This window comes from Neophocaena asiaeorientalis, unplaced genomic scaffold (genome assembly GCF_003031525.2).
Source record: "Neophocaena asiaeorientalis asiaeorientalis breed wild unplaced genomic scaffold, Neophocaena_asiaeorientalis_V1.1 scaffold295, whole genome shotgun sequence".
NCBI lineage: Eukaryota > Metazoa > Chordata > Mammalia > Artiodactyla > Phocoenidae > Neophocaena > Neophocaena asiaeorientalis.
Genome location: NW_020174718.1, coordinates 1,192,760 through 1,219,979, shown reverse-complemented (window position 1 = coordinate 1,219,979; position 27,220 = coordinate 1,192,760). Strand labels below are relative to the sequence as shown.

At 44.1% G+C, this 27,220-nt stretch overlaps 1 protein-coding gene across 1 annotated transcript in view; it reads right to left on the bottom strand.

Moving 5' to 3' along the window:
• Positions 1-370: 370 nt before the first annotated feature.
• FRMPD4 (FERM and PDZ domain containing 4) overlaps positions 371-27,220 on the bottom strand; it is a 179,315-nt gene continuing 152,465 nt past the window's right edge. The window contains exons 8-16 of the mRNA XM_024760054.1: positions 25,673-25,792; positions 19,612-19,748; positions 16,162-16,288; positions 13,604-13,693; positions 12,714-12,896; positions 10,507-10,645; positions 4,979-6,046; positions 3,316-4,605; positions 371-1,695 (exon numbers count right to left, since the gene is read on the bottom strand). Coding sequence (XP_024615822.1) covers positions 371-1,695; positions 3,316-4,605; positions 4,979-6,046; positions 10,507-10,645; positions 12,714-12,896; positions 13,604-13,693; positions 16,162-16,288; positions 19,612-19,748; positions 25,673-25,792 — 4,479 coding nt within the window. The remainder of the gene's footprint in view (positions 1,696-3,315; positions 4,606-4,978; positions 6,047-10,506; positions 10,646-12,713; positions 12,897-13,603; positions 13,694-16,161; positions 16,289-19,611; positions 19,749-25,672; positions 25,793-27,220) is intronic.

Here is a 27,220-nt window from a genome sequence, read left to right as displayed (position 1 = left end):
AAATATGAATGATATGGTCTCCAAGTATCCACTTGGAAGGAAAGGGGATAGGATTCATTGTTTTGCTCCAACACAGCAGAATTTAACGTTTCACATAACATACCTGGAGTTTCGACTATATGAAAAATAGCCAAATATCACCACTTCCTTGTATATTTCTTCTACATGTGTATATATGTATAATAGAAACAGAATACATCTGGATTAGTACATTTCAACTTTTCATCAATGTGACTTTTATCTCCTATTTCATATAAAATAACAAAATATACAGAGAGAAGAAAGGAGACATCTGTTCATCGTACACATAAAGTAAATAAAAGTTCATGTATGGCTTTGCAAAGGTAGATTATGACGTGACTTTCATACTTTATTTATTTAAAAGCATCTTGAGAGAACGTGTTAGTGTGCTTACGAGAGCGGCCATGGTGGTTGAATGTCGCATTGAGAGTCCAACATTGGGATCCCCAGTGGTCTTTCCAGTGGCTGCCTCGGCAGCTTTCAGGAGACAGATGTAGTTTATGACCACTTCATCGATCTTCGCTACAATTTCCTGCCGCTGTGTTTCTGAGTTCACAACTTTAACTAATCGCATGCAGGCTTCTGTTAGGCAACAGAGCACTTGAAAGCTGGAAGTCATAGCTAGGAGCATCTCCTCTGGACTTTTCTCGGCCATTGCCATTTTCCTGCAGGCACTCCCCAACTGTCTGGACTCAATGGATAACAGCTGCTTGTACTGAGAAAGTGTTAGGTCATACGCTTCAAGGTGTGACTCCCCTTTCTTCCCCTTGGTTTCCCTGACAAGGCAGAGCAGCTCATTGGCATCATTTTGGGCTGCGAGGAACCCATCGGGCATTGCATATGTGCTCTCCTTAAGGGCATTTATCCTTGCAATCCGGGCATCAAAAGCCAGGTTGCTGAAGTCCACATCATCTGGGCCACTCAAGTCTTCGGCCCAGACCTTCAGAACTGAACCTCTGGACAGCTCCCCTCCTTGCTTCTGAATTCCGACAGCCAGGGGTGGGCTGCTTGGGTCTGGCGTGGCTTGAGTCATCTGTGGTCGAAAGAGGCAAGAGACGTGGTGATCGACCTCTCTCTGCTCTTCGTCCTCATCACCATCTTCATCCTGCCCTCGGTTCAGGAAGCAGTAGCTGAAAGGTCCCCGGCATCTCCAATTGCTGCCTTCCAGCTTCCGCAAGGGCAATGTCCTATACAGCTTTGAGCTTTTGTGAGCTGCTGGGGACCTTTTGTGAACTTTCCCCTCAGAGCTAAAGTGCATCGAGCTTTGGGAAAAACTTTTGGTGAGCTTCTTCCCTAGGGGGAGTTCTGCGTGCCTTTCTGAACCGGCCTCCTGTGCTTCTGTGATACCTGGACACTTTAAGCTGACTGCACCTTTGCTTCTCTCCCGGAAGGTCTCCAAACTTACAGATCCCGAGAGGATACGGCTGCTACGTCTCAGAGCCCTCTGGCTGGGGGGTGTCCTGAGGCTCCCCCCTCGCAGATCCAGTGGCCACCAGCTCACAGCCTCTCCGTAGGCCTGGTTTGCTTGGGAGAAATCAGTAGGGTCTTGATTTGGAATTGGCACCTTTGATTCCGAGTGAATGTTTGATGGTAGCAGGGTGGGATCAGCTTTAGGATGTTGAGGCCAAGCTGAAGGCATGCCTCCTCGTCTCTCCTTCCCAGGCTCTGTCAAAGCTACACTAGGGGTAGTAGGAAAACAGAGAGAATCATTAAGCACCTCACGGGTGGTCACTTTTACTAAATCTCTATGCGATGTCTGTCATCTCCCAAGGATGCACTCGAGAAGAACTGCCATCTGCCAGGGTCGACCTGCTTTCCAAAGACGGCCTCCTGAAATCTTTTAATAGATTTCAATTTTAATATATTTTAAGAAATACTAGAATCTCTTATTCCTGAAACGATTGATTCATTTGGCATTGTCTAGAAATCCCAAATATTTTGAGGGAGACAGTGGAATTTTGTGAATTGCCTTGTTCCCGATATTTATCTATTAAACCTTAGACACATAATGAGCAAACACACGTCTTCCATACAGATTATTCAACCGTGTTTACGACATTTAAGCTCCATTTCAAGGAGTCAGGTTAATCCTGGCATCGGTTACCTTCCTAAAAAGAAGTGGCCTAATTTAATTAATGCAAATTAGGTATCTTCGCCTTTTGAAGAGGACCCCATGAGGTTCGCCTGGTACAGGGTTTGAAGTTGAGACACTGGGAAAGTCCCAGAAAAGTTGTCATGTGGGGACAATGGCCTCCACCTCACAGAACTTTTGTGAGAAACAAGAGGAATAGGTTAGGTGAAAGCTCTTTGTGAACTGCAAAGTGTCCTTTAATGAGTTTAGAGGTACAGATGCTAGTTGGGAGATGAGTTTAGTCACATTCATAGATGGGTTTCCCAAGGCAGGTGAAGCCAGTGGTGAGTTTTGAGAAAGGGGATAATCTTAAAACGGCGGGAATGGAAATTGACCAATATAAGGTCTCACTAACATCTATTGATCTATATGGAAAAGACACTTCTGAGGATATAATTTGAAATTGCAAAGTATGAAATACTGTCTGCTTTTGCCACAGGATGGCCGGCCAAGCGGATCTCGGAGACGGATAGGTGCCCACTGGGTGGCAGAATGGTGAAGGCGGGCACAGAAGGTGGCTGTGTTCGTGTTTCTACCTGGCGTCTATATTTTATTATTTGGGGGAAAATAAAGCAGCTCATCGTGCATCCCCCCCAAACCTTTCAGACACTGCGGTAGGCCAGATACTTCAGAGTCCTTGTCTAGGAGAGTCTTACAGAGTAGGGAGGGCTCTGGAAGTACTGCTGAGAGGCAAAGGATCTTCCCCAACCTCTCCCGCCTCCCAGATCCCCTTCTCTATTTTCCTTCCTTGCCTCTCAAAAAGGAAATGGCAAAATGAGAAATTCGACGTCTTGAGAAGGAAATCAAACTTTTGCGATTCTAGGCAATACGATCTTATAACTAAAAGTTGCACTGGGCGCTGCTAAAAGTCTACATTTAGAATTTAGGGAAAGAATGTTGCTCCATCAGATTCTAAAAGCAAGACAGAGCAGGAAGCTAAAGGCCAAAAATGCCATTTCCACTATTGTCCAGACCTAGAAGCGTCAGTATTTACTCAACACTGGGGGAACCATGATTTGACACTTAACCTGGCCACAGTTCTGCAGCCTTTTTAGAAAACCCTTTTCTTTTTCCTCCAGACTTTCTATTTTTAGGTTTGCTGTAAATTTGGTTTACGTGCTCCTGGCAGGTAACGCAGAGCGCTAAATCCGTCATTGCTGTACCTGTGGTTTCCTTAATCTTGGGGAGTCGGTGACATCCGTCTCTCAAAGTGCCAAACAGGGGTTCGGCGTTAATGGCCGTGTGCAGGGCAGGCACTGTCACCCGCGGACACATCCCTTCTGTCTGTGGGTGTAATTCCTTAAAGGCGGCTCCATGGCTGGGAAGCCCGGTGGCTCTCTCCTCGGAAGGAAGGTAACTCACGCCTTTCCCGGCAGCCTCAGGAATCAGGTGCTTCCCCATGGAGGGGCAGAGCGGGGACTCCACGGGAGTGGCACAAGTGCTGCTACTGCTACCCGTGCCACAGCCTGCGTCCACCGAGGAGCCTTGAGAGCTCTGCAGAGAAAAATGGCCCTCGCTCTGCAACGACGACATCCGCTTGGCCAAGTGGTAGTCACAAAGGCGGCCCACGCTCTCCTCTGCCTCGGGGAGCTTGGAAGGATGGTCACAGGTGGACGGGTCAGCATCGTCCGGGTTACCTAAGTCTTTGGCTGAAGACACACAGGTCACCTCTGTTAAGAAGTGGTCCCGCTGGCCAAGTCCTGAAACCTCAACGGCTTCTCCATCAGGAGCCCCATCATCCTTCCCTTCGGTCTCTGTGGTTCCCACAGCCAAAGCTCTGGGAAAGGTTATCCCTGCTGCTGCTTCCAACCCACTTTTTTCAGCCATAGGCCCCTCAGTGGCCACATACCATCTCTGGCTGTCCTTGCGAAAGGCAGTTCTCTCCAGGTTAAAAGTGCTCAGGTGTTGACTGTCCCTTGAAGACACACTAGCAAACTGACCTTTGGCGTCCTCCTCCACGTCTGCCGTTTTGGTCCCCTGCTGTTTTTTCCCTGGCATGCTCCCATTAAGGGATGCTTTCCCCTCCCCGTCGGCCGGCTGGCTTTTCCTTTTGCTGGTGCAGGAATATGCCATCGGCCCAATGTGCAGTTTGCCAAAATAGTCAGTGACTGACTTAGTCTCCATGGTTTCGGGCTCCATCTCCACGTGGCCCGAGTGAAGGATCTGCTTGGAAGGCACAACTTTGGGCGGGAGGTCGCTCACTGGACGGGCAGTGAGGGCGTGGGAGGCCTTCGGAGGCAAGGCCCCAGGTGGGCTTTTGGAGGTGGGGAACTCTGTCTGCTCTTCCGCAAGGGGGTGGTAGCCTTCGTGAGTGGCCAAGAACATGCGGGAGAGGTTTTCTGACTGCTTCTGGGCCGTGGCCAGTTCAGAACTCTCCGTCATTTCCGAAGAGTTAGTTTCATTGCCCGAGTCTGACGAGGACTCGGGACTATAAGCCCGCAAGATGGCTACACCTGCAGGCCGTAAAAAACAAGAGCCGGTTAATGGATGCATCACAGGCACTAGGAGACATGTAAGAAAATGGGGCTCATTATTATTAAAAAAAAAAAACAAAAAAAAACCAACTTTTTCCCTTTTCAGTAAAAGGACTCTGAGTTTATTGCACAGCTGTTCCGGAAATGGGGGGAAAAAACGTGCCACGTGTTTTAAAAAAAGAACAACCAAGGACACCACACACACAAAAACCCCACGATGGTAGTTTCAGCACGTTTAGGAAACGGGACATGCGTGACATGAAGGACACATGACAGGACTCCAAGGGCGGATGGCTTGCAAGGATGAAATGATATGGCTATCAGTGAATAAATGTAACAATCGTGAAAGAACCTGAATTGTCACTGGGCTGCTGATCTTCTGACACGGACAGAGCTTCTAGAGTGTCCAGCGTGGAAACGACGGCGCTCTCCAGGCCCTTCTCACACTTGCCCTCGGCGCTGGTGGGCACAGTGTCGATGAGGGACACGGGGATCTCGTCGTTCTGCAGGGTGCCGCCTGCCTCCTTGTCCCCCAGGAAGGGAGCGGCCTGGCCGTGACAGTCCTCCTCGTCGGAACTATCTCTGAAGCCAGGTGGAGGCGCGGCGATAGCCATGTTCAAGGAACGCAGCAGGAAGTCGTCCTCGTTGTCGTCCCCTTCGGGCGGGGGCAGGGACGTGAGGTCAATGATGTCATCGCTTGACCCAGACAGGTTGAGGATGGCCGGCTGGTTCATGTCTCCCACCACGAGGTCCTCCTCGCAGCTCACGTCATCCTCGTCCTCCGCGTCGTCGGCGTTCTCCGCGTAACAGATGTCGTGCAAGAGGGGCTCCTCTATGCCCTGGGCAGCCTCGAAGTTCTTCACGTCGCCTATGTTTGCATACACAGAATTGGCCACGAACTGGATGCCCTCTGCGTCTGGAGTGAGATCCAGGCTCTTCGTGTCATTGGCACCGCTGATGTAGAGATTCCTCTGCTTCTCCAGCAGATCTGGACTCTGGTCCAGCAGTCTTTCATAGCCGAGAGTCGGGGGAGTGATACCATCATCCAAGGCGAGATCTCCAAAAATAAAGGACACTTTAGCTCCTCTTGGAGGCTCCTGTGCTTTCTTTAGAGCTTCTGGTCCTGAGAGAGTCAACAGGGACCGCTGAGCTAGACTTCTGTAGTCTGCCTTGCACGGAGCATCTCCCGGCTGGGTCAGCTGCTGGCTGAGTTCGTCTGAGTTATAGGTGTTGTCCATGTACAAGTGCCGGTGGTGGTCTTTTGGACACAAGGTGCCTTCTGGAATCTCAACTGCCTTCTGCTTCGCATCTATATATGTTATCTGTGCTTCTTGCTCCCCTTCGTCAATGAATGTGGTCACTTGGGGTACACAGTTCCAATCTGGGCCAAGGAGGTTATGCTTTCCTTTATTTTCAGTTCCTAAAGAGAAAGAGTCATGCAAAGACACATTACTGTGCTGTCTGGTTTCTGGGGGGCCTTGTCTCTGTTTCTTAACTTAATGGCTTGTAGCACCACTTTTGTGAATACGGTTGTCATTCAGCTTTCCAAATACGGTAGCGGTCGATTTAGGCTTCAGGTGCAAGGATTTCTTGGTTAGGAGAATTGATACTGCAGAAAATACAATTGCTATTTGATAAAACAGAATACCATCCGAGAGTAGGGAACTACAGCTTACTTCCATCTGATCTCTGATTCTAGCATTAAAAGGCCTCATTTATGTCTATAAATGTGAATATACAACATGCCTTTAAAAATCCTTAAAGGCGATAGTCCAATAGGCTGTTATTCCAGAAAACAGATTGCCCTTTTCTTTGTAAAGTGAGAGCTAACATTTCCCGCTTTGTATAGGGAGATGTTGGACTTTTCCCTCATTGAGTTAAGAGAAGGTCAAGGATCCTCATACTTCTACCACGTATTTTAGGAAATACTGTAACGATAAGGTAATAATAAATATATACATATAATGTATATTAATAAAAACTAGAATACTACATATTGCAATGGTGGCACCAAAACTTCTCTCTTTAGCCTTCTCCTGTCCTTGTGGGTGTGCGTATTTTTTACACATAAATGCCAGTACGCGTGCCTGTAAGCACACACGCACACAGGTAGGATGTACAAGGTGGAGCATTCGCAGGTAATGCACCCTCTCTGCTATTTCTACGCATAGTTAATACTTCGATGAATTTCCATTTTTACTTGTATCGTGAAAACTCCTGAAGATTTGTTTGTTGTTCTTCAAAACTGCAAAACTCTAATTTAAATCTCATTGTTTTGTTTGATCTTCAAGAGTCTTCCAATAGAGAATTCGGCTGTGGAGATTTTGCTCTGATATTTACCAAGACAGGGCAGCAAGTCATTGTGTCAATATTGCTTTGTCAATTCCAGAGGTGACATTTTGAGGAAATGTTAGGGTCACAAATTGTCCCATTTGTTTCCTCAAATTGCCCTCTGGCCCAAGTTTGAATAATACTGAAATCAGATATACAAGAGATAGGGGAAAAAAATCAGTTTTACTGAAGAGGTTTTGGCTCTCTCCCAAATATACAATGGACTCAATGCCGCGCAATGTTCCGAGGCATTTTATTCAATACATGTATTTTTATGAAGAGCAGGTAAAGATGAAATTTTGAAGACACTGAGTTACACACCAGCCATACTTACGAGCTACCTTATAACAGATACACCTGTCAGGGTTCAGCACTGTTTTATTAACAATGACATGGATTATGACTGGCTCTGTGTGAGTAAGTGAGTGAGTGAGTGAGTGAGTGAGTGAGTGAGTGAGTGTGTGTGTGTGTGTATGTGTGTGTGTGTGTGTGTGTGAGACGAGTGTCGATTGTTGGGAGGAGGGAGAGTAGTTCAGCAAAGTTGTGAGACAGCTCTGGGTTTAAACCAGGGCTTGGCAAATTTTCTCTGTAAAGGGAGGGCCAGATAGTAAATATTTTAGGTTTTGTGGGTCAACAGCTCAGTTGAGCAACTACTCAACTCTGCTGTTGTAACACGAAAGGAGCCACAGATGACACATAAGCAAGTGGATGTGGTGACTTGAATGGTGACCCCCCCCGAAAAGCTAAGAATGTGACTTTATTTGGAAAGAGTCTTTGCAGATATAATTAAGGATCTTGAGATGAGATCACCCCGAATTATCTGTGTAGGGCCCTAAATTCCAATGGAAAGTGCCCTTATAAGAGAAAAGCAGAGGGAGATTTGGGCCACACAGAGAAGGAGGGAAGACCGTGGGAAGACAGAGGCAGAGACTAGAGTCATGCAGCTACAAGGAATGCTGATGGCCACTACAGCAACAGGAAGAGGCAAAGAAAGACTCTCCCTGGAACCTCTGGAGGGGGCATGGCCCTGCCAATGCCTCGATTTTGGACCTCTAGCCCCCCAAACTGTGAGAGAACAAGTTTCTGTTATGTTGTCCCCAAGCTTGTGATACTTTGTTACGGCTGCCCCAGGAACCTAATACAATGTACAAGTTTCAATGAAACTTTACTCACAAGAACAAGATTTGATCCATGAGCCATACTTTGCCCACCCCTGGTTTAGACCAACAAGAAAACTGAACAGGTGAGCAGGCTAAAGGGCACAGTTAATAGACTTTCCTAAGGCTCAGAGATGCTTAGCTGTGTGGGTGCAGGGGTTTTGAAAGTACTTGAAGGGTTAATTTTCAAGATAGTGAAGAAGAAATAGGGGCTTACTGTTCCTGGTTAGAGAGCTTGACGAAGGCCTTTGATCAATTTGAGACAAGAAGAAAATACATACTCACTCTTGGCTTCCTTCCAGGAGGGTGTACTGATTTGGCTCCTGGAATGATTTTGGAAACACAGAAGGATGTCTCCTTCTAGGGATGAGCTGGCCTCAACAGACTTTGCTCTGTATAGTTTTTGAGTCTCAGGAGATCTCTGGGGAATTTCTGAGGAGAAGGGAGCCCTTTCAGCCATGAGAGGATGCTAAGTCCCGAGCTGCAGCTCTGCTTGGGTCAACCAGTTGCTTTTTTGGAGTGTGCCATCTCTCGCACTTGTCCTCCCTTATTAAACACGCACACGCACACACGCACTCCTGCTTGCGTGTGCTATTTGGAACACGTGCCCTCACCCTCATTCTCACTGTCGAACCGAGAGAAATTACCGAAAGGTTGAAGTTCCAGTCTTTCTCCACAGTAACTTTTTGGAACTAAGTTTTTGCCTCTTGAAACTTTATTCAACATCACATTGTGAGTCACTATATATAAAGTGGACAGAACTGAGGGCCCTCGGTTCTGTAACCATTTGTAGAATGGTAGGTTTGGCTTTCTACTTGCACCCATACAATCTTAACGGTCCATGGAGAAAAGGTTTGATTTTCACAAGAAACTTTACGGTTTTAAGATTTAAGATTTTCCAATGTGAAAGGATTGTGTTAAATTGTGGAACTGCTCTTCAGAATTTCAAGCGTCAGCGTTCAGTTGCTCTAAATCTCCTCGCTCAATGAAAACATGTGGTCGTAAAAATATTTACCACCTCCTTTTTGAACCTACTCATTTTTAACCATTTGTGTCTCTTAGAAGCAACAGACACTTCGAGGTGGGGTGGGATGAAATCTAGCCGCAAGTCCCAGCTGCCGTCCAGCACACCTTGCTCACCTCTCTTTCTCTCTGGTTTTCCTTTACCCTTTGACAGCAACTGTTTCCACTTAACCAACCGTCACAATAAACCGCATGCCAGTCTGTCTGTGTGTGTGCCTAGCTACATATTACTATATATCCATGGAATAATTTCTGTCTTCTGCTAAGTTTAAAACTAGGGGATCTTCCTCCCCTTCTTTTTCCTTTCCCCCTTTTCTCTCAGTAACAGCGACAACAAAATTTGTTCTTAAGAATTTCCCTTTCTTTTAAAAGAAACCCTAATTATGGAGCCCCTGATAATACTTTTTCATGGGTCAGTAGCTCTGGCTTGAATGGTAGGGTCTGTCCATCAGCCGTATTTCCTGAGGGTCCACTACAGATGGAGGACAAAGTTCAAACACTGAAGAAAAAGGTTCTAGAACATGCAAACTATTATACATAGAATGGATACACAACAAGGTCTTACTGTAGAGCACAGGGAGCTATATTCTATACCCTGTGATAAACCATCATGGAAAAGAGTATGAAGAAGAATGTGTATATATGGATAACAGCTGTACAGCAGCAATGAACACACGGTAAATCAACTCTATTTCCATAAAATAAACTTCCAAAACGAAAAGTTCTAAAATAAATAAAAACCGTCCACCCTCAAAGGGACTATCAGTTCAACAGCTGCAGCCCTGCTTCTCCTCACTTTGGAGCTATTTCTCCCTGTCAAGTCGCTGAGATGAATTACTTGATCTTTGCCATTTTGACGCTTCTGCTAAAAAGCTAAAAAGCTATAGGGCTTCCAGGGTCCCTTCTAGAGCCCGAAGTCCAAGGGCCGGGCAATTCTCAAGTCTTCCTGTTGTAAGGCTCCCAGAATCCTGGAACCTTAACGAGGGACCAGCCCTAAAGCTGGGGGCTCACAACCCCTACTGGGCATTCCATCCTTAGTTCTCTGTGCCCTGACTCACCTCTAGAAGAATGAGGCAGTAAAAACTTAGCCGTATAGGCTGAGGCCTACACCCTTCACAATAATTCAATCACTGCTTTGGAAGCATGCACCCAACATTGCCAAGTGATGTGTAAAATAGGATGGAAAAATCAACATCTTCATTAAAAAAATCTAGACCAAATCAGAAGTAATTGGAGGGTTTTGTGTTAAATTTGGACACTAGATGGTTTTATGTGTACAGCTTTAACTTTTCAAGAAATATCCTTTTCACTGTTGTCTGGTGGTGTGGGGACGGGAGGTCGGTGCCTCGTGAGTTTAGGAAGAGAATACCTGTCTCCTGGGTCCCTGCGTTTTTCTTGTTGGCCATGTTAAATATCGACCTCCTGGAATCCACAAGCAGCCGGTAGTATCCAGCCGTTAAGCAGGCCAGGTTCATGGCGTCGGAAGATTCCATCAAGAGCGTGATGGGCTACACAAAAGAGAATGTTTTGGTTAAAACCATCCCTCCTTAATAACCTCCCTCAAGGGACAACGACTACGTTTGTGCTTATGGAATGTGAACAAACGAAGTTTCGGAGCGACTGTTTCACTGAAGAAACGCAAATGGGGGAAAGGACAGGTATAACAGAGAGCCTGACTGAAAAACGTTCAGGTGACAACATTTTGAAAGGCTAGACATTTGGAACCTTTCCCAAGTCATAATGGATTAAAAAAAAAAAAAAGACTGGCTTTGTTCCAAATAGTTAATATTTTTAAAAGTCATAGTTAAGGAGTCAGTTACTAGTTGTGAACCCGCCATCTGAAAAAAAAAATTACAGGAAGATTAAGTTTGGGTTCGTGGTGAAAATTCGTGTTGAAGCAAAGTAAAAATCAAGTGGAAATTACTGCTAAGACTGAATGAAAAGTGTCAAAGAGATCCAGGAAAATGACGCTTCTAAAAGAAACTGTAAATTCAGAGGAGGGCAAAACAGACATGGGAGTTGAGAAAAGGCCCTGCCAGAACTTTCTGGAAACTATGAGGTTACCATATAACTGGACGTGGATCTTGGGCATATAGGGAAGCAATTATCCTCGTTGAGTAAGGAAGGGTGGACTTGCTGGTGTGTTCTTGTTGAAAGAGAGAGAAAGTGAGAGGGAAATAAGGGAGCAAAGAACAAGCAGACACCCGGAGAGGCACAGAAACAGCGAGATGACAGGCCTCTTGCCTTCACTGCCATGGGTAGCACCCTGGCCTTGGCTGGTGAAACCTAATTTCCACCCAAAGCCCCTATAGTACTTGATGTGCTGCCTTTTCCTTCCATTTCAACTGTGGTCTCCCTCCAAGCCACCCCACAATTCTTTTCAGTAGGCAGGAAACCACCCATAGGGTCTTGTCACCCATTTCTGTTGGAGACAGATTATCCCTGTTATCAGGTCTGTGATGACTGCACCCGATATACCCTTTCTTCCGCCTGTTTTCCATGACAGGCTATTGTTCTCAGCATCCTCGGTTATGGACCGGGACAGGCACGCCAAGTCTCCTCTTGGACTTTCTTTGCCATGAAGTCAAGGGCGACGCCCCGGATTCAGCCCACGGAACGCCATGGGCCACGGCCAGCGCGCCTGAGCGGCACGCTCGCCCTTTCACGCTCATCTTTTCCTGCTGCACAGCACACTGAGGCTTCCCTTTGGCTATGCAGAAGCCCTTTCCCACGTTCTCCTTTACTCTCAAATCCGCCCCTCCCACGCCCTGGTGGGCATGAGGCTGGGAGCGGGTTAGGGGTAGGGGGAGTTCTCAGAGCACTCGTCCTGGGTCACCCTGTTTCCTTTGTGGACTCACTGTGTCTCTTTGGATCCAGTGCCTTTTCTCTCTAGAAACATCAGATACATTAACGCTGCCAAAATCTAATGACTCATCTATTACATACCGGGACAAGAAGGTAGGGACAGGGGACCTGGATTACTTCCTGTCAACTTCTGTTTGGGGAGGAAATGTCTGCCCTCTGAGGACAATCTCAGATAGTTGTTTCAAATGAAATGGCCGTGATATTAAAGGGGCCAGATGTTCAGCCAGCACTAATTGCTATAGCATGAAAAGACAGATTGACTAAAATACTCAGTTTTTCCAAAAGAGTAAGCACATATGGATGCAACCTAACAAAAGGGAAAGGGGGTTCTGAACAAAGTTGGGAAAAATCTCCCGGACTCTATACAAGAGCCACAGATTCTAGAAAGTAAGTAGGGAGACGTGTCTCCTACTCTCCATGTATGGTTCATGCACTCTGGAGCCGGAAGGGACTTTAGAAATGAACTCACTGGCTTTCTCACGTAGAGATGAAGAAATGGAGCCCAGAGAAAGAGAGTGACTCGTCCCCCAACCACAGAGCTGTCTAGTGAGGACTCGAGCCCTCACACCTGAGTTGGGTGGACTTTTTCTGCACCCGTGGCGCCTTCCATGCGCTGCACATGTTGACATTTTGCCTCTTTATAAATATCTGCAGCACTATCAGGAAGCAAGGCCACGTTCAAGGCCACGTGTCAGTGTCTGAAAGACTTACCTTCACGTCCAGCACATGGAGCTCCACCCTCACCAAGTTCTCCTCTTCAGTAAACATCTCAATCCTATTGACGTGGCTGAAGTCAGCTAAAAGAGCCACCAGATTGGTTTTGGTGTTTATCACGTGGCTTATGCCGTAGCGGGGCCCCACCAGGAGGGTCACTTCTGAGCGCTTTTCTGCCTGCTGAGAAAGAGACGTCGACAAAATATGAAAACTACTAGACCTCTGGGAATTCCCTGGAGGTCCAGTGGTTAGGACTCCGCACTTTCACTGCCCGGGGCCCTGGGTTCAATCCCTGGTCGGGGAACTAAGATCCCGCAAGTCGCGTAGTAGTGCGTCCAATAAATAAGTAAACTAATTAAATTAAATAAAAATAAAAATACTAGACCTCTGAAGCACCACGCAAAGCTGAACCTGAGAGTCTGTTTTTATAAGATTACATTTTCTTTAGAAAGTATTCCTGGGTTACATTGTACTAAATCATCCAATTAGAAGAACCAGATATATGGTTGCAGCGAGGCTCTGATAAAATTATGAATAATGTAGAAAGTAAATGTTATCATAGCACATATATTCATTATCATGAGAAGCTTTTAGAAATGAGGATTTTTTAAATCATTCTGGCCCAGTGACTTAAAAGGAGGCCATTGTGCGAGCGCATTCTCTCGGCTCTCCACATTTCTTTTTCCAGGGCATTCTGCAGTGGCATTATCTAGCTTAACGTTTCTTCTGATATTTTCACACTGGGGTGCAGTCAATTAGAAATAAGGGCTGGAAAAGATTCACAGCTGATTTGCTTTTGTCATCAGACAGCTCATTCAAGACAGCCTAGACAGTGACATTTTGCAGGCCTCTGTGGCTTCCATGAAAAAGCAAGGAAAAGAAATTACCACTAATGTTGCCTTGAACACACGGCCCCCATACAGTCGAAGGTCACTGAGGAACTTGAGATAATGGACCTTGGCTTGAAGTGCGGAGAGCTGAGGAGAGAAAAGAAACCTCAGGTGTTCACTCCATCGGGCGTGATTGTGTTCCGGCTGGACACCAGCCGAAAACAAGGGCAAACGAGAAGGATGCTTCTACTGCCAACAGATGGGGTGTGACAAGGGCTCTTCATGAGGAATGAAAGTAAACTGCTCTGTATTTGGTTTCCTGATCAAGGGCTGCAACAGGACATCTAGATTTAAATCTTTTCGTTTTGGGAGAAAAATATGGATTTGCTGGGCCAGAGCATTCAACAAGTCAGAATGAGATGATAGAATTCTCCACTGCAATGGGTGCGTGCAGAGTTTGTGGGAGCTGTTTTGAATACACACCTGCAATCCATAGAAAGCCTTTTAAATGGGCTCTTCACTCCCATCTTGTTTCTTCCAGTCTTTGCAAGTTTCCAGGGAAAGTGAACTTTCTGAGCACCAATCATTGTGGAAATGTTTGAACTCACTATCTAGGTCAGTTCCAAGAAATGACTCTAAGAATTCAATTCCAAGAATCCATTGATTCAATTCTAAGAATCTATTGAGTTTCATGAATGACTGACAAATGAAATTTTATCCAGGTAAAATTGATCTTTATGAAGACTTAAAAATGCAGATTCCCATATCCTAAAAAAGTACTTGATTGAAAAAAGTCCACGTTTCAATCTAAAATATGATACAAAACTACTAGACATGAAATAGATAAACAACAAGGTCCTACTGTATAGCACAGGGAGCTGTACTCAATATCTTATAGTAAACCATAATGGAAAAGAATCTGAAAAAGAATACATACATATATATATACACACACACACGCACATATGTATGTATAACTGAATCACTTTGCTGTACACCTGAAACACTTTAAATCGACTATACTTCAAAAAAATTTTTTTTAATTAAAAAAATGAAAGAAAGAAAAAAAGTCCACATTTCATACCAAATGTGCCAGGAAAGTTTGTTAGAGGTGAAATTTTCCAACGAGGTGTAGAACATCAAGTAGCAAGGACTGTAAAACTCTGTTTTCAATTGCAGATAACTTGCCAACTCATTTGTCAACCGTACCTCAATGTGCTATCCTTTATATAATTGTAGTTTAGAACCAATCATCCAGCCGACTTCTTTCAAAAATCCAAAGCACTTTGCAAATTGATTTGAAATCAAACCACTCACTCTTAACTAGAAAAAAAATGACCGTTATAGAAGGACAGTGACAGATAGACTGACCTTAGAGCAGTTATCCAAATTATTACAAAACCAGTGGGCCAGGCTTGGAAGAAAATCACACCAAGTCAATTAAAAGAAAGTAGCTTTGGGCAAGTCAGAACTGATACTTAGAACATCTTGACCCATGACATCCTGCTATATTTCCATAAGCTGAATGCTTACAGAAACTGGGAAGTAAGTCAAAGGTGGCTGATAGTGTGTCAAAGCTGATCACACGTTTAAAAAAGTCATTGGGGGTGAGGAGGGAGCGGAAATAAGTATGTGTTAGCCAGTAAAAAGGACTTAAAATCAGATACTAAAAGACCAAAGAACTAGCCACACAAATGATTTGTATTAGAGTCACACACGTTTCTATGGCTGATATCACTGAGAAACTGTTCTTGGGTTGTCAGACTGCCTCCAATTTTATAGGTCCTGGATTTTAAGGCTCCTTCTCTTTCTGGTTCCTGAAACCCTGTGCTTTTATTACCAATAAACGTAACTCTCTATTCTGACCAACAGTATATTTTAAAATGTCCTTTGTATCTCTTTTACTTGATGAAAAAAAAGGAGATTTTAACACTAATGATGGTGAATGACACAACTAAGTTTATCTTCTAAAAGTAAGAGTTAATTCAGTGGTTGTCAGCTGGGGGTGATTTTGGCAAAGTCCAGAGACATTTTTGTTTGTCACGATTGAGGGGGTGGGCGCTACTGACATCTCATGGGTAGAGGACAGCGACGCTGCTAAACATCACACAATGCACAGGACAGCCCTTCTTCTCCAACGAAGAATGATCTGGTCCCCAACGTCAACAGAGCCAAGGTAGACAAACCTTGGTTTAATTCATGTGGCATCTAGTCTGCAGGAACCCTTACTGGCTGCTGTGCACTTAAGCTGGTCTGAGTGGTAAGTAAGCAAAAATATGATGAAAATATGAAAATATTTTGCAATTCTATCCTCTAATCCCAAGGTCTCAGAGGCTTTGCAAGGTTCTCCTACATGCACACGTGAACGCCACACAAACCGTACAATAAGGAGTCTGTAGCTTACAAGGAATAAATAGGCCTCCGTTAGAATACCTATCTTTCATTTAGTCTTAGAAACATGTTAATAGTTAAAAAAAAGAAGGTTATATAGTGTTACATCCTCTGCAAATCTGGTGCTAAGTATTTTATGCACGGGCTAATTTTAAACATTTTTAAAAATGTATGCAAGCCTCACTTTTTAAAATCCATTTTCTATTAAGATGCAAATGTGATACCTTTTTACCGGGTGGTACCAAGTTTTGATTTGCTTTGACAAGGTGTGAAAGTGCTTTCTTTATGTTCTTCTCTTTCATGCTTTGCAGCACAGCAGAGGGAAGAAAAGTCTCTAATCCCCATTCTTTTCTGCAATAAAGAGCATATCTTTAATTTCACATTCTTGTGATGATTAGATATCTAAGACAAAATGGCACTCTGATGTTTGTTGGAACAAATGAACTCTTGGTAAGGCAGGGAATGGAGACAAGTCCCCAATTATGGAAGCAACTTTTAATTTATATTCAGGAAACATACTATTTGATCATTAATCCATATGTTTGCATTTTAAAAGAAATATATTCTTCACTCTCCAGAGAGAAGGCTACTGAGGCATTTGGTGCCAATGGAAATTGAACAGACACTTTATCCAACCCACCTCTGAGTCTCTTAGAGTTCATTCACATATCTGAGTTTGTACTTCCAACACCAATTTCTCTCCATCCCTTTGTTTATTCCCATTGTCACCTCTCCCTGTCTGCCCATGCTCTGTCTTTCTGTCTTCTCTTAGAAGGATGAATGTAACTCCTTCATGTTCCCAAACTATTCTTTCCTCCCCATCTCCCTCATCAATGGTGTTCTCCAGAAACACACAATTCTCTTTTCTCCCACCCAGATAGTATCTATCTAACTCCTTCCGTCAACATTTCTTGCTGAGGAGGGGAGGGGGTTGCTGGTATGGAGTCAGGGTAGGGTTCAGGACCCTTAAGTATGTCTGGTACTGACAGAGAGATGAAAACATCACTCATAGGTGTGGATATACAAGGAAAAAAGCCAACAAATGGGCCTGGGTTAGTATATTCTTGCCAAGAGCCCATGTTCCCAACAGTGACTACAACCCTATCCTAGGAAGATTCCATATTTTGAATTCTAGGAAATTTATCCTGATTGGTCATGTGCCCAACCAGAATCTTCTAAATTATGTGAAGACTTTCGAGAAGGTTCTGGTTATTTCTCCGGCTCCAGATCCTCTCTAAAGAAGGGTAGGAAGACAGCTTTCCCCCACTTGACCATTCACACCCTTTTCACTAGTTAAGATGGTGTTTCTTTGTGATCACTGCTTTCTTCCTTCTCCTTCTCCTCAACTTGGACTTACCATTTTTACCCATCATTTGGCACTCCTTATGGGGTACCCTGTAATTCTACTTGTATCATTATTTTACATCATTACTTTTCATTCTATGTCTTGTCTTTATAATCAGATCACAAATTCTTCAAAGGTTAAGATTATAATTTACAATATTTTCTTTTCTCTTAGTATACAGACAGTAAGTCCCCTACATAGGAACCTCCAAGCTGCAAACTTTCAAAGATGCGAACATGTGTTTGCATCAACGTCAGGCGTGAGTGAAATGGCAGCTGGCCCTCCGTGTCCTACTGCTGACGATCCTTCAGCTCTACCATCTCCCACCTCCTCTCCCTCCTGCAGTCACTAACTCTTCTCGCCTGTTCACTAGATGCCAGCCGCAAAAGTATGCCAGCTGTTGTACTGGACTGCTGTACTTTTCAAGGTACTGTACTGTAAGATTAAAAATGTTTTCTTTATTTTTGTGTTTGTTTGTTTTTTATGTATTGTTTGCGTGAAAAGTATTATAAGCCTATTATAATACAGTATTATATAGCCGATTGTGTTAGTTGGGTACCTAGCCTAACTTTGTTGGACTTAGGAACAAACTGGACTTAGCAATGCGCTCTCGGAACGGAACTCGTTTGTATGTAGGGGAATTACTGTATCACATAAAATGCTCAATGAACGTTTGTTGGGTGAATGAATGAATTAATGAGAACATTAATTAATCATCATAGACTCTGCAAGATTCTTAGGCAAGCTAGTTATCTCTGGAAGTTTTTGATTGTACCACGCTCAACCTGGTAAAATGTGGGTACAGAAAGTAGGAACAGAAATGCATTTCGGTTGTCTGAAAATCATCTCAAGTTGTGCAGGCCACCTTTTCAAGTGGGATCCAGTTTCACCTGTTCCTAAGATCCTCAGAAAGGGGAATGGATGAGGGTGTGAATGGATCCACTCAAGCGCGAGACCTCTTTGTGAGCCAAATCTCTCTCGGGCTCTAGTCCTGGCATGTGTGGCAAGAGAGAAAGAGACAAACCATCTGCAAAAAGGAGTGCACTGAGATTGGAAGGCCTGGGGTTCTCAAACTGCACACAAGGATCTGTCCCTAGGCAGTGACAGGTGAATGGAGCGTGGCAAGATCAGGGGCACTGGGGGTCAGCAACCTGGAGCTCTCATCTTCCCAAACGCAGGCTCGCAAACCCATCGAGAAGAAACCATTTCACTCCGTGGGGGACGACCTGGTGCTGGGGAACCCAGAAAGGCTTTACAGGCAGCCCACGGGAAGCTTCTCTGGGATGTGGAGTTTTAATCAGCCATATGCCACTTGGAGGTGGAGACAGAGCAGACGCTAAGGCCTGTAGTGTTACGTGGAGATGAGGCTTCAGCCCCACCATAAACTTTGAAACATGAGTATTTCTTTTTTCTTAGCATTAGAGCTGCCAGGATTAAGAAAATGGTGGCTGCTTTAGGCTGTTGGATCACCTTCCAACAGGAAGCATACAGACCGGGAGACAGAGGGTTCTCTTTTAAAGGATGACTCTTATATAAGCTCATCAACTGAAGGCAACATAAACTGCTTTTTTCTAAGAAGAGGGGATCTTTTCTGGCTAAAGAGGTAGTATACTGCTGTTGTAGATGCCATATTCAGCAAGAGAAGGCATTTATTTTCCAAACAGCATTTGATTCATGAAACAAAGTTTGTGTGGCATCCTTTCCCACGCTGTCGCAGTTCTTTATTACAACTACCATCCTTCCTGATTAGGACTCAAAGAATTACTTTGTATACTGCATTTTGATCATCTAAAAGTAATCTCTGGTTACGCACACCATTTTCTAAACACAGGTCTTCAAATGATCACACAACCTATAGCGCGATGTGGAGTCCCACCGCCTGTGTTCGAATCCTACCCCCTCTAGTTAATAGCCAGTGTGACTCAGGCAAGTTATTTAACCATCTGTGCCTCAGCTTGCTCATCTGTCAAACGGAGCTACACTCCTACTGACTTCATAGGGAGGTTTTGGGAATCAAACAGCTTAATGTCTGAAGAGTGCTGAGACCAAAGCTTGCTTTAGAACCAAGTTCATTCAGGAATTTAAAAATGTATGCTTCATTTTAAATGTGACCCTCAATTTAACCACAATTCTCTAAAGGTGGACTAGGTAAGAAATGGTGTCTTCCACCGAACATGAACAGAGTATTCATATATTTTGCCTCTGGTTAACACATGCTCTGCCACAAACAACATCAATTTTGGAAATAGACATACACATCAAAAATACCCTTGGGCATTAAGGAGGCAACATCTTTGTCTCCGAAATGGCTCCGAGAGTCAACACTTACTCAATGTACTTGAGGGAGATTTTCTGCGTCTGCTTGGTGGTCACGGTTGCGATGTACATTTGCAACGCCGCCAGCCGCAGGGCGATGTCATATTTCAGCTCCGGCCCAAACCGCTCCTGAACGACGTCGTTACAACTCTGAAAAGAGACCAGCAGAGGGCGCAGCTTGTCAAAGGATGCACTGCGTTGCCTTAGAGGGACAGGTGACGGGCGTTCCCCACTGTCCCACCTTCACTTCCAAGGCAAGGGGCTAAATGTGGAAACATTTTCACCGCTGCCTGGAACCGAGTCAGTATTTAAGTGCACGCACAAACACAGAGAACACACATTCAACATCATCACGAGCGAGCTGCTATTTAAATATTTAGCTTCTTGTAAAAATAATGAGAAATTTAGGAATGGAGTTTCCAAGCACAGGTGCCACGACTGAACACGTGAAGCCCTAGTAGCATGATGTGGCTTCTGTAGCTAGGCTGCCGGGATTGGAATCCTGAGTTCCAATTCTCTTTTTCCACTTTAAGAGGAAAGAATCCTCTTTCCCTACTTTCACCGCGTGACCTTGGGCAAGGCCCTTAATTGTTCTGTGCCTCCGTTTCCTCTTCTTTAAGTTGGGGATAATACTTCCCATTCGCAGGGTTGTGACAAGGATTAAGTGAGTTAACAAGCCCTCAGAATTCCATCTGGTAAATTGGAAGCACTCATACATGTTTAGAGCTGTCATCATCAATGTCACCCTCTTGCTATCATCCAGAGCGGTTTCGGGGAGGTAGAATGAGCAAGGTGATGGAGAGCAGCAGCTCTGGACCTACACCTGCCTCGGGGTCCTGGCTTTACCAATGGCTACCTCTGTGCATAAACTTCAAGCAGTTTACTTCGCTCTTGCAGCCTCAGTTTACTCATCTGTGCAATGGGGATTCATACCAACGACTTGGCCGGAGTGGAAAGGGTGGTGAGGATGAGGTGAGATGCACGCTTTGCCACAGCGCCTTGGCGCACTCAGTGGAGGGTGGCTCTTGAAATCGTCAGTCCGTTCCAGTGGTGACTGCCCCCACTGAGACTTTGAGGGAGTCTCTCGGCTTTAGTTTGTTCACATGTAAAAGGGTGACACCTACCTCGCAGGGTTTGGGGTGAGCGCCAGACTGAAGAGGGGCTGAGAGGCTACTGTAACGTGTCAAGCCCTCCAGGACCACAAGTGAAGGGTCTGAGGGCGCCATTCTCACTCCTGCACGGAGCAAACACTGAGCCGAATGGTGAGGGAAGCACGGTGCTGCTTAAGTATACTCTGCATGTGTTTACTTATTTTCGTTATTGGAAACTAGGTTCTTGGGCTAGAAAATACATTTAGCCTCTTTCTCCCTTCTTTATTCTTTGCCTTGTCCTCAAAAGATTTCAAATAAAAACCGTATCAGGATTTGTTTGGCTCCTTTCTGAGATAAGTACCTTTACGACCACTTCATGTATTGATTCTACTAAATGGGAACATGTGCCCCATACGGTTTCTGCATACAGTATTTGCCCTTCGGATACGTCCCCCTGGGACCCTACCTGCCTGCTCTGGGTGCCTGCCTCTCAGCCCATCCCTCAGCCCCAAGAGTGAAGCCACATTTCCTTCCCTCCGTCCTTCACGTGGTTTTCCACCTTCGTTTTTCCTTAAAATCCTACATCTATCGGGACTGCACTCTACTCCTGTTGGAAGTGGGTCTGATTAGAGGCAGGAGACAGGGTGGCTCTGAGGGAAGCTGCCATTTTGTTTTGCTAGTCTTGGGTTTACCAGTTATTTCCAGGAGCCCAGGGTTGTCTACAATGGGGTACTGGGGATTTGAGGGTCCAGATAGGGTCATCTTATAGTCTCGTGAGGGATGAGGGTGGGCAAGTCTCTTGGCAAAGTGCCAGGCCATAACACGCACTCAAAGAACCAGTTTTTCGGTAAACCATTTTGACAGATCACTTTCTTCTAGGACTGCTATTGCATGACAGATTTGAAACAGGATTTTAGCGTAGAATTTAGAGACAAAAGCTCCAAGTTGGATCCTAGGCTCTGTCAACTACCAATCAAATGACCTTGGATGTGGCACTTCATCTCTCTTGAGTCTCAGTTTTCTTATCTGAAAAAAAAATGGGCTAACAACAGCTAACTCTCAAGATTGCTAGCATACCTGCAAGGATGTTTCATAAAATGGAATGTGCTTTATAAAGGTGACTCATCACTATCAGTTGTCCTCAGAGTTGTGACTGCCGTTGTTTTTTCCCACCCTGTTATACCCTGTATTTAAAACCAGACTTCTGAGTGGATTCTTTTGTCAAGGTGATTAGTCACTTAATTACATTATATAATTAGTTCAGACTGATCCCGGAGAACTAGTGTGATGTCTGACTTATATATATTTTTGGTACAAATTATGCATTTATTACTCTCAAGTACATTATTTAAAATATACTTATACACACAAATGGCGGTCACTGGTTTGCTAAACAGAGGTCTCGACAGACTCCGCTTTAGACCTACAAAAATTCATTTATAATGAATATGTGAGATATTAAAAAGGAAACCAGTACTGCTAAAGTGTTTGAAAACATTTTGTAGCCTTATCATCCTGTTTACCAATTGGTTTAACCATCGTTGTTTTAATAGACAGTGGACAGCTAAATGTCAGCATAGCTTATTATAATTATGAAATAGAACAGTCTGGATTATTAGGGTTTACTGTTATTATATATGCTGAAATCTCTAAAATACTTCATGGTCCATTAATGGCTAGGAGATTCTTATACATTATCACTATCGAAACCTCTGTGGTCATTGTCATGGCTTGTCAATGGCCACTGCCCTCATTAAGAGCCCACTAGGCGGAATTGATTTTTGTCTGTGTAACGTGATAGACACTGTTTCTGTTTCCTCTCTTGTTCTCCACGCTAATTTTATTGCATCTTTTTAGTACCTTAAAATCAACACTCGGACACAGCACCATTCACAGGCCCATTGACATATGCTACACAGATATGTAATTTTAGACCTACTGCACGTTCTGTGATACAAGGCATTTTGAGACAGAGGGTCTGAGTCCAAGAAATTTTCATTTCCTATTCTCAGTGGAGGATATATGAGATGATGGTAGGTTAATTTTGGCCGCTATCGCCCACCGTAACATGGCTCCCCCCTTCCTCCCCCAGTGCTGGCTACTCCTTGAAGGGATAGCTAATCCACCACCTGTGCAACACCCAAGCGGGGAAAGCAGAAATGTCTTTGGTCTTCAGCTAGTCCCAGGGCAAGAGCCCTGGACAGGTTTTCCTGTTCTCAGGACAGCCCCACAGGTAGAAAAGATGTGTCTTTTGAATAAGAAAGATTTCCATGAACTGCATTAGATTTGAGCAAACACCTTAAGTGCTTAGCACTACTCCTGGGCTACTTAAAAGGTCTCTCCTCCCCAGGACAAACGCAACCGGGCTCTTCTTTTAGAAATGCAACGGAATTGTGATGTTGCAAACAGAAGCCAAGTAAATGGCTTTAAAGCATCATCTTGTTAATGGGATGAGTGTATAATTATAGAGAATGACAACTGAATGCATCTCGCGCTCTACAGCCACACGCTGATCGGCACCTGTAACTACTTATTTGCAACTAACAAGCTAAAAACATAGCACGTGACATGAGTTGCCGTGGCAGAGCCCCGGGTTGGTTCTCAGAAGGAATATGGGAAGATGGCAGTAATAGATCAGCTGAGAATCAAGCTGTCCCGTGCAGTCAGGTCTGGGTTACCTGGCCTCTGGGGAACAGGGGATATTGTAACCCAGGTAACCAAAAGTTTAACATTTAAGTTCGTTGTTCTGGGTAGAAAATGGAGTGAAGTGTAATGCACATTTCTTTATTTGATAAACAGGGTATATGGGCACGATTTGCCTTTTTCGGATGACTCCGGGTTATCTTCATAAACACTAATCATCCTTCTGAGTTGTAAATACCACAGTCTCCTCCAAAGACCACTGAGGTGGGGAACATTTAACAGGCCTTTCCCTGAGTGCCCCCATCTGCTGGAATGTTCTAGTATGTTCTGCTTCTTTCTCCTCCCACTGAATTTCTGTTCTCCAGGGCTTATTGCCATTTAATTTATGTCACTGTTCCTAATCTCTGACATCTATCTTGTCTACATCTCTCTGCCATCTTCTGTTTTCTTTTCACACCCAACTTTTTAAAGATTACAAAGGCTTTGAAATATACAAGAAAATACTGAGAATAGTAAAACAAACACCAGCATATCAACTACCCAGAGTTAACAAATGTTTCTTCTATTTTTCTTTTTCCTACGTTCTTTGCTTTTTATTTCTTACTTAGGGCTCCAGCAACCTTTGGCTTATACAGATATCCCCCAGCCAAAGAGAGCGTTTTTCTTGGCCTTACTCTAGTGTTTTCTCCTTTCTTTGTGGGGGAAGGTTACATTAAGGTTTACAACCTCTTTGAGTAATTCTAATGTAGATGCTTAAGCATTAGGTAAGTGGGCTCTTACTGTTTGATGTGATTATATTGGGAATTTAAGTAAGAGTAATGGGAAGCAGTTATAGAGAAATATAGGAACATCGCCTAAATATCAAGCAGATAAATTCCCTTTGGGATAAACAGCAAAGCGTCTCATTTCTGGAAGTCTTGTTTTTTGAAAATTATATCCCAGAATCAGATATAGACAGTCTGCAAAAGATATATCTTCTTAAAGTTTTACTGCCTTGAAATGAATAATTCCATTACAATGAATATCACGGTATTTCAGAACAATCTAAGCACCAAATAAATGAATAAACAAAATAAGTAAATAAAGAAGAAGGGAAAACTCTTTCTTACAGGAGAATGCCAACAAATAACTGAAGAAGAAATAATGGAATTAGACAAATCATCATTTTCAACCATCGCAATAATATTTGGGCAAGAATCATCAACGAATACTAAAATGAACAGGTAAAAGGATAATGAGAGTTGCAAAGTGACTTTCCACAAATTACTTATTAACTATAAAAGGAAAAGTGGTAACTTCTGGAGAACATCAATTAGTATGAATGTTGACAAGAGTCAGTGTGAACCTTACCACGAAGGGGACAAAATGACATCACATGCCTCCTGATACGATGCACTAAGGAGGGCATGGAGTCATTCATGTTGTTCTTCTGCCCCCAAGGCAGAGCCTCAATCTGATCATGAGAAAACCCCAGAGAAACCCAAATCGAGAGGTTTCTACAAAATAACTGATCAGCACTCTGCAAAACTGTCAAGGTCGTGAAAGTCAAAGAAAGGCTGAGGCATGCTCCAGACTGAAGAAGACTAAAGTAACATGCCAACTAAATGCAAAGTGAGATCCTGGAGTGGATCTTATCCTAGAAAAAATTGGTATAAAGGACCTTTCTTGGGACAATGGGCAAAATTTGGACACAGACTGTAGATCCAATAATGGAAATGGATCAGTGCTAAATTTCCCGATTTCGTTAATTGTATGATGATTATATTAGAAAATGTTCTCATAAATAGAAAATATACTGACATATTTCGGGGTAAACGAGCATGGTTTTTGTACCTGACATTCATATGGTTTAGGAAAAAAATCGTGTGTGATGGGGGAAGGGGAGGACGTGTGCACACACGAAAGATAGGGTAAATGTAGTCAAATGGTAACAACTGGTGAATCTGGGTAAAGGATATCAAAGAGCTCATTTACTACTCTTGCATCTTTTTCATAAGGCTGAAATTATTTCAAAATCAAAAGTGAAAATTTAAAAAGCACCATGGAACCTCAGTCAGTATTTTGTAATCACCTATATTTTTTTTTAAAAAAAAAAAAAAAAAATATATATATATATAACATAACTGAATTGCTGTGCTGTACACCTGAAACTAACATGATACTATAAATCAACTATACTACAATAAGAAAAAAGCACCATGGAATTCTTTTATAATACATTGAGCTTGGGCTGAGGGACGAAGAGAGAGAAGATCCCAAACGCAAGAATTCAGGGGGGAAAACCCCACAGTTAATTCATCCCACAATGTTAATATGAAACATGCCCTGGTTGTCACGTACCTGAACATACAGATACTCGAAAGCAACTGGATCTCGCCTTAAAAGGTCAATTGGATCCTTTGGGACGAAGCTAATTCGGAAAAGACATCTCATCTTATGCGAGCTGGGCCTCTGGGTCACCTAGAAGAGCAGACCAATGACAAGAATCCTTCAGTGCCGGCAGAAAGGGCTGAGGGGCAGAAGCAAAGGCAGCTTTCTTTGGACACTGAGGAAGGAAGCGGTTGAGGTTCTTTTAGTATTTGTCATACATACTCATTCCCTGAACACTGCACATACCTGTGACCTAGGTCACGTTCCCCCAAAGCAGTCCCTGAAATGAGGGACTTCAATAAGGAACTGCTCCCAGGAGAGGCCAGTGAGGGAGTGGGGGAAGCAGGTCAGACAGGAGAGGAACCTGCTCAGGTCAGCCCAGCAGGGGTGGCTACAGGCCGTCCTGAGGGAGACTCTGGTGGGAAACTTACACCACGGAGCCTCTGGGATCACAGGTAAGTCATTGGTTTCGGGCTGTCCCGGGGGCTGTGACTTTCCAGGTATGGACAGGATGGGCGCCAGCAGTCTGAGGGCAGTCCTCTGAAGAAGATCTGCAGATGCTGGCTGTCGTGACAGTCACACACTCAAGCAAGGCTAGGGGTAGGGGGCGCAGAAGGGGACCCGGGGATAGGAGCACAGAGACTGGTCACTACAGTTTATTACTGTGTAACACTGCTGTGGGTTTTTTCCTCAATTAGACTCCAGAAGGATGGTAGCAATGAAAGCATGACAGTGGCAACTTGGATGACATCCAACTGGAACGCAGGAGGACAGAAGTTTTGGCCCGTTCACTAAATCTGGAGTCCTCAGGTTTCCAAACTACCCAAACTTCTGCTATCATGATTTGTCCAAATTGTTCAAAGGGGCTTAGAATACACCACGGGTCCTTCAGGGTTAAGGACCATGGATCATTCTGAGTCGCTTTTCTTTTCCCCAGCACAGTACGTGCCAACTACTAGGTCTTAGTTTCTTAATTCTTTTTGCAACAAAGGGGAATCAATCAATGAACGGTAGGTGCTTCATACACAGCTGAATGAATGAAAGACACTGGACTTCAAGAAAGAAGGTAAAAGAAAAAAAGTAAAAAAATAACAAACAAAAAAAGATTAAAAAAAGAAGGTGAAAGCTCTTCAATTTCCCTTAAAGAGGTCAGTGCGATAAAACTAAAACTATGTGGGATCTTCCCGGACCGGGGCACGAACCCGTGTCCCCTGCATCGGCAGGCAGACTCTCAACTGCTGCGCCACCAGGGAAGCCCCTGGATGTACTTTTTAATGCGCTTGCATGCAGTTTCATGTACTTGTAACTACTTTTATGCAGGGGACAAACCTGACAAAATAAAAATGTTCGTGAACTGCAATATAAAAGTTCAAAATAGGGAGCTGCCTGGTGGCCTAGCGGTTAGGATCCTGGGCTCTCACTGCTGTGGCCCAGGTTCAATCCCTGGTCAGGGAACTGAGATCCCACAAGCCACGCAGTGCAGTCAAAAAAAAAAAAAAAAAAAAAAAAAAAAAAAAA